The sequence below is a fragment of the Galeopterus variegatus genome, unplaced genomic scaffold (assembly GCF_000696425.1).
Source record: "Galeopterus variegatus unplaced genomic scaffold, G_variegatus-3.0.2 Scaffold1224, whole genome shotgun sequence".
NCBI classification, from domain to species: domain Eukaryota; kingdom Metazoa; phylum Chordata; class Mammalia; order Dermoptera; family Cynocephalidae; genus Galeopterus; species Galeopterus variegatus.
In genome coordinates, this window is record NW_007727335.1 from 269,039 (window position 1) to 277,179 (window position 8,141).

General features: G+C 43.3%; 1 protein-coding gene across 3 annotated transcripts in view; it reads left to right on the plus strand.

Moving 5' to 3' along the window:
• Nucleotides 1-8,141, plus strand: part of MAPRE2 (microtubule-associated protein, RP/EB family, member 2) — a 157,824-nt gene that overhangs the window by 137,688 nt on the left and 11,995 nt on the right. For all 3 annotated transcript variants that reach the window (XM_008575702.1, XM_008575704.1, XM_008575703.1), the window contains one exon: nt 6,252-6,391. In XM_008575702.1, the coding sequence (XP_008573924.1) occupies nt 6,252-6,391 (140 nt within the window). The remainder of the gene's footprint in view (nt 1-6,251; nt 6,392-8,141) is intronic.

An 8,141-nucleotide genomic window follows, 5' to 3' on the forward strand; every position in this document is an offset into this window, starting at 1 on the left:
GCGCCCGTACCAGACCGGGACCGGCAACGGAATCGCAACCCTCGGTGTTGCCCCCGTACCGCACCGGGGGCCGGCAACGGAATCGCAACCCTCGGTGTTGCTCCCGCGCCTCGCTCAGCCAGTGAGTGGGAACCGGTCTGTATGTGGGATCCGAACCCTCGGCGGGAGCACCGCCACACTTCCCAAGCAGCGCACTATCCAGTGCGCCACCGGGCCTGCCTAATCAAGCCTATTATCTCAGTTAAAAAACAAAATCTGGCTGGCCAGTTAGCTCAGTTGGTTAGAGCACAGCCTTGTAACACCAAGGTCAAGGGTTTGGATCCCCAAACCAGCTGGCCTCAAAAAAAACCAAAAACCCAAAATCTATTAGCCAAGGTGAAGGGGGGGTTAAGACAGTGCTGTCAGATCCATCCACGTGTGATTAATCACTGCAGTTGTCTTTCCTGCCGTGTTTCAGTTGCTTTGTGAGGGTTTTGAGTGGGAAGGACTATGGGGGGGTCGGTGGGAAAGGGACTGGTCTCCCCAAGTAGGGAAGAGGTTGAGGATGACCAGAAGACCGGTGTGGCTTCCTGAGTGTGTGTGCGCCATGTTCTCAATGTCTCTGTGGTTCTTGTCAACAGTATTAATGTCATATTTTTAGCTCTTCTGTTTATGATTTTGGCAAAAGGAATAAGGCAGATTATGTGGGAAGAATTTCTAAATTCCAGCAGAGCCCTGGCCATGAAGTATAAAGCCAAGTACAGTGTGTTTTTGTTTTCTTCATCCTTCTGAATCCATTGATCCTCATACGCCCAAGATGTAGCATTTTCCATAAACATTAAACAAACTACTAATTATTGACATTAGACACAGCAGTGCTCTGGCTTCACTAAGGCAATGAATCAGGCTACTCTCTGTTTTTTTTACAACTATAGTAAAAATGTCTTAGAATCATATTTATACCCCAAATCCTAAAGGCATTAATTAAGACACAACTGCTCAAAGACTAGCATTGTAAATCCAATGGGTAAATTCAGAGAATTACAGGGACTTGTACAGAATTTATGTCTATTTTCATCTGCTTCTGAAACTCCTTTTTATGGAGAAAGGCTTGAGGGCAGAACAATTGCTTATAAAACAGGGCTGCCAGTAATTATGCTTTCAGGATATCATCAAATGCAGCTTGAAAAAAAATCGAAATGTTTGATAGCTACAAGAAAATCTATATATGTATTGTAGCCAAAGTAGCTGTACTCTCTATAAAAGCCATTATGTAAATGTGTTTCACATCAGCATCGTTGAGTGAAGAGCCGTGGGAAGGTTCAGAGGTCAAGTTCACTGGCGGAAGAGGGCATCCTGGGAAACAGGAAGGCAGCTTGAGGACCTCTATGTCTAAAACCAGGAATGGATGCCATAGGGACATCATTGGGCCAGTTCACAAGATTAGAATACAGCTGGTAGCTTACATAAAAGTATTATATCAGTGTTTAATTTAAGGACATTGATAACTGTGCAATTTTCTGATAACATCCTTATTAGAGTGGTCCAAGTAAGTGGGAAAAGAATATATGGCAGCCCCAGAAGGTGAGTACACTTTTGAGTATGGTTGTTTGAAAGAAGACAGCAAGACATATAAAGCAGACAAAAACATAGTTCTGAGCTGTCCAAAGAGTATGCTGTGCTTGAGGATATTGTCTACTCTTATTTATTCTAAACTTAAAACATGAAATCATTAAATATAATGAAGATAAAAGGCTATTTTCATTTTATACATTTAGTAGTAATGTTTGTTAATCATCATTGACAACTGTGAGGGGTAAATTCTATATCAAATTGCAAGTTGTGATGATTTAAAGAGCCCCTTTGGGGCTGGCTGGTTAGAGTGTGGTGCCGATAACACCAAGGGCCCAGGTTCAATCCCTGTACCAACCAGCCACCAAAAATAAAAATAATAATAAAGAGCCCACTTTACATTCATTTGAAAATGAGCTTTTAGTTTAATCCTTAATTGTTTTTTTAAAAACCCTAAACCTATAGAGAGATACTAAGGTCTTTCCTATTCTTTAATTTCTTCACATTTATTTATTAAAAGGTATAAATGTACAGTTAACTAGTGCAGACCTCTCATATCCTTATTCATCGTTCATCATTTATTTTCCTCTATTATCAGTTTTCTTTAAACAATCAGAATTTCAAAACTCCTCTAATTTTAAATATGAAATACTAATTACCTGATTGATCTATTATTAAACTTTTCAAATTTGTTTTCTATTCCATTTTTTCCTCTATTCCGCCTAGACTGTGTCCCCAGTTAGTGACTGTGATGGGCGGGGTGGGAGCTTTTCTTCCATCCCATGTGTTCATTGCCTTCATCTTCCTCACCTCAAAGGGACACGTGAGGTGCACGTGCGTGTGTGGGCGTGAAAGACCTGGGGCCCTGGGCCCCCAGCTGACCTTCACCAGATCTGTGAAACACAGATGCCATTTTAAGGCCAAGACTGTGAAAACACAGCTTGGTGAGTCAGAGCCACACAAGAATTTTTAAACTGGGCTCTGTCAACAGCAGGAGATAAGCTTCCTTAAGGGAAAATCAAAACAACAACTGCCCTCCCTGTGAGGCCCTGTGTGGCTGGAAGAGGGTGAGCATCTGTAACTGCTGCAGCCCTGGTCTGTAGGGCCGGTCTCCAGGGCTCTGTCTCTCTCCCTGTGTGTTTGCCCTCCCAGCCAGCCCCCTCTGCTTCTTTATAGTTGCTCTTCCCTGATAGCATGGCCTTGCCCAGAGGTTTGGCTTGCTGGGACCCCTTCTGCTTTTCTTTGGTGGGGGGGGGGGCTTTTTGGCCAGTATGGGGATCCGAACCTTTGACCTTGGTGTTAGAACCCCACGCTCTAACCAACCGAGCTAACCAGCCAGTCCTTACTTCTACTTCTTATCAAACATTTCAGTTTTTGTTTTTTTTTCAAGCTGCATTGGATGACATCCTGAGAGCATAATTAGTGGTAGCCTGTTTTAGGAGCTTCTTGTTCTTACCATGGTTTTTCTTTTTAAATTGACATCAGACTGGATAAGGGAGACTATAGGAACAGGAGTGTGCCTGATGAACCTAGCTCAGGTTTGCAACTAACCACATCGCAGCTGCTTTTGGAGGACTGCCCGGGGTGGATGGGTCACGTGCACTCTAGGGGAGCCCTCTCTGCAGGACTGCTTCTCCCTGGACGGTGCAGCACAGACAACTTTGCTCCTCTCGCTCAGTTACACATTTACTGACTGAATTTACCCACTCAACTTACCAACCTACTTCCATACATAAAGGGCCTGAGCAATAGTTGAAGGTGATCTTGAAAGGAAACCAAGGAAGAGACCTCTTTCTGGGAGGCTGACAGTTTTTGTTTGGTTTCCTTCATGTATTGCTGATTCTTTGTCAGTGACCAGTTTTCCCTGGTATCTCTACTCTGGAGAGATGCCTCTGCTAGAAGTTGTTTAATGCATTATGAAAACTGTTATAGGCTGTTTCTGGGGCAGGTAAGAAGATTGGCTGTGGGAATGTAAGGTGGTACCCAGAACAGACGCAGTGCATATGTCACAATGGAACTTATGTCCAATGGAGATGGAGGCATTAAAGAAAGAACTGTCTCATTACAGTTGGTAAGTAATATGAGGAAAGTGCTTGGGGCACTTTGGCACCCCAGAGGAAGTGACATCTTAGCTGAGACCTGAAGGATGGTAGACCTCGTCACTCAAAGGAGGTGGCAAGCAGGAGGGAGGGTGTTTCAGGCAGAGGGAATACAGCCTGAATCACACTGAATGGTCATGGAGTGGTAAAACACTGGCTTGTTCCTAACGATGTAGATGGTGCCATGCCTGGGAATTCCTGGGTGACTGTGTCACTTCCAAGAGACTGAGCTGCAGAAGATCAGAGACTGCTTCTTAGTCATTATAGGGATCCCAAGGACAGGGCCCATGGCAGGCACTTAATAAATAGGCATGTATTTAATAAGCGGTATTGATCATAGCTAGTCTTTGTGCTGCTTTCTGTTAGGCTTTCTTTATATCAAAACATGATGTGTTTCTTATAAAAAGGTCTGAAGGAACTTGATTTTTCAAAAGCTGCCCCCGCAGCTGCTGGGCTGGTGACTGCCCTCTTAGAAGGCTCTGCCCAGTCAGGCGTCCTCACCCTGTCTCCACTGCCTGCTCCTCCATGTTGTTTTCTTTACCTGGCTGGTTTGGCCTTTGGTTAGAGAAGCTGGTCAGTGGGACGCACAAGTAGTGTTCCAGGAGCGTTTGATGTAGGTTTCTACAGAGGCAAAGGATCCTTGCAACCATAGGCCAGTCACAAAGCAAAATATCAGCTCTCTAGAATGTTTGGGAAGCTCTTCTACATAGGAGTTTCCAGGACACTGCAGATTTACCCTTTGAATACTCAAACTGTTTTAAGTCATTCCTGATTTAACCATTCTCATTTTAAAGTATATTAGGCATTTCCCTGTATTTTTAAAGAAAAATCTTCTTTTTATTTATAACAGAGAGGCCTGTATTTTAAAGGATGTAATGCCATCAGTGCTTCTGGAGGGCATGTATGACTTGCATCTGTAAGAGGCACTGGAAGACATACAAACATAAATTTTATAATCTTCCTGTTTGCTACTTTGTAATTAGGGTGTTGGTTTAAACTTGTAACTGCTGGCACATACCTGCCTCTGTTATCCCTTGCCTCTTTCTAACCTGTTGGCACTGATCAACTGTAAAGTTGGAAGGAAATTATAAATTGGAAACCACATAACCAGGTCTTATTTATGTGTTCATGTATTTATTTAAAAATGTGTTCCTTCAAATATATCTTCAGCCAAGCATTGTGCTGTGCACTGGGGTTACAAAGATTAGTAAGACATGTTCCTTTTCTGCCAAGAACCTACTAGAAGAGCAGGTTGTGGTGGGGAACTGGGCCAGGGGGAGTCCACAAGAGGAGCACGTACCCCAGACGGAAAGAGCAGTGAGAAACAGAGCTGCCACCTCCCTGGGACTGTGCTAAGAGTAAAAGGGAATGGGTGGGTTCCCAGTGATGGCCTGGAATTTCTTAATTCATGAAGTACATAAATTTCACTGCATATGCTTGTGACTTCTGTCTTGCTGCAGAGGCCATTCCCATGTCTGTGCCATGCTCTAGATAGTCTGTTGTGAGCTAAGCTCCAAATAGGTGAGGATTACCTTAAGTCAGTAATGTTTTTTCTTTTTTTACTTTATATCATTATTAGTGATGCTAAGTGGATCACTTGATTAAGGTGCTGACCTCCAGATTTCCCCATCATAAAGATGCATTTTCCCTCTTTAAGTAAAGTATTGGTTAATACCTTGACACATTTGAATATCTTACTCCCCAAAAACCTCTCACCTAATGCTTTAGTGTCCATTGGTGAGCCTTTTCTGAATCAGCTATTAGTTATAGATATTGCAAAATTGTGATTTTTCTAGTTCTAACATTTCCTCTGTATTGACTGGCTATCAGTGATCTGTAAAGAAGATCTTTACATTCTTACTGTCCCTCTCCCATCCCTGGAAGCAGCCATTCTTCAAGAAGCCTCTGCAAAATGACATTTAGAGAACAGGATTTGGGCAGCAGGAATGCTCACTGCTATGGAGATGTCATTGCTCCTAGGCTCTTGCAGTGCCTTAAGCTAGCGCAAATATATATAAAAAGAGAAAAAGCATGGATTTGTCTTGATACTTCTAAAGAATTAATCTGTTATAAGGTCTTTCTCGTGTTTGGTAAAAATTCAATTAGAGTAATACTTTGAGTTTATCTAAAAAACCTTTTCTCTTAAAAAAAACTTTAAATTCTTTTGTATCTGTTACTCTTATCTATCAGGAGGAGAAGGGACAACTGCATTAACTCCATGCGACTTGGGAAAAAAAAAAACAGTACTCACAAAGTTTAAATAAGTTGCCCAAGGTGACACTATGGTTTAATCAAACTTTAAATTCTTTTGTATCTGTTACTCTTATCTATCAGGAGGAGAAGGGACAACTGCATTAATTCCATGCGACTTGGGAAAAAAAAAACAGTACTCACAAAGTTTAAATAAGTTGCCCAAGGTGACACTATGGTTTAATCACATGCACTTCTAAGAACATTCGCATTCTTTCTGTAATAGGAAGGGATTGCTGGAGATACCTCCTGTACATTTTAGTAAACTCCTTTTATAGCATACATTTGCTGTATGTATAAAAAACATTTTTAATGTTGCCAGTATTTATAATTTATTCTGATTGCTTTCAGGCGCAGCTAAATCAAGTCCAGCATCTAAACCGGGATCCACACCTTCTCGTCCCTCATCCGCCAAACGGGCTTCATCCAGCAGCTCAGCATCCAAATCTGATAAAGACTTAGAAACACAGGTCATACATCTTAATGAACAGGTAACTCATCGCTTCTGGCCCTGTGTCTGGGAGCAGTGACACGTGTAAGGGGTGAGGGGCCTGGGATAAGGAAGGAAAGGTGAGGCAGAATCAGTGGTTTCAAGCATGGAAGAATAAAAGGGTTGTTCAGGAAGATAAAATCAGTAGCCCATGATGATTTGATCTTTTAGAAGATGTTAGTCACAAATCTCAAAACTGTACATTAAGACAGGGCAGATGACTCAGCCCCAGGTACATGCAAGCTTGGTGTCTCCCCACCCCCATTCCTCAGTGGCCGCAATAAGCTCTAGGTTTGGATCATGGCCTGTCATGCCCACTTCTGGCCAGTATAGATAGTGTTAAAGGCTGCTTTGCATTTAGTCTCTCTCTCTCTCCTTCCTTCTTTTCTTTCTTTCAGCAACTATTTGTTAAGCCTGTTCACAGATTTGTGCTTAATGCCAGTAATATAATGGTACAAGATAGACACCTTCCCTTCCCTCATAGAACTTACAGATAGCAGTTGCACGCAGTAGGTTATTACACCAGCAAAACAGAAAAACCTGACAGTTCTCACAGTGGCCGAAGTTGGCTTCTGCAGGAGCACGGAACTCAGTACTGGGGAGATCGAAAGGCTATTGTGTTTTAAGTAGAAGACTTTCCTTTCTATCTAATAGTCCTCACAATTACAGTAAATCTAGACCTACTGTCCTTGAAATTTTCATTAGAAAAGCTTAGCTACACTTTCTAACTAACTAATTTTGCCTAAGATTATATGTAGTTTCAGAATAATAAAACAGTGGGGAGCAGAGGGCCCACTGTGGAAGCTACCCAGCCTCCCCCGAGTGCGGAGGAGAGTCTTTTATCCTGGCTGCTCTGCCCCTGGGAGAGGAGCCTTACCTCCAGGTCCTCAGGCTGTTCCCAGACACTTGCTGGGTCAATCCCAGTGATTAATCTTATTCTCGATGAGTCAGCAAGAATCTGGAAACAGTTTTTGAGATAATTGTGTATTTGCAGTCTAGTTTAAAAGCAGGCAGTTGCTTACCTAGGGTGTTTCTTTACAATTCTGATCACTTTAATGAGAAACGTAAAACCTTCATTCATCCAGTGGATAGGACTTTGCTTTAGAAACTGCAATGTTTTAATTACCTGCTGATTCTCAGTTTGAGCCCATAGAGAGTTTCCATTAATGACTTCTCAGAGAAAGGCAGTAAATAAGGACAGCCGTAATGAGCCTTGGGCCGCGTGCCTACGGCTCTAAGCAGAGTAGACCTAATGAGAATCAGGCAGTGGGTCTGTAATACTTTGGATTTATAACTTTTTTCTCCTAAGGAACTCAAATTCTTTTGATATCTTTATTATCTCGTGTTTCTTCGTGACTCCCTTCCTCCCTGTCTTCCCCCTCCACCACACCCAGGTTCTCAACCCTTCAGCCCACATTATAACTGCATGGAAACCTCGAGTTCCTTCCTGGCCCTCTCTCTTTTACAGTCTTAACCAGCCAGCCTCACTTCCTCTCCTTGGGGCTGGCTGTAGGCTCCCATTAGCTCTCCAAATCACACAAAAGGCCCTGCATCCCCAGGTGACCCAGACCTCTGCAATGCTTCTGTCCTACCATCTAAAATGCATCTCTAGAGGGCCGGCCCGGTGGCGCACTGCTACAGTGCGCGGCTTGGGAGCGCGGAGGCCCTCCCGCCGAGGGTTCGGATCCCACATACAGACCGGTTCCCGCTCACTGGCTGAGCAACGGGCGGGCGCAGCACCGAGGGTTGCG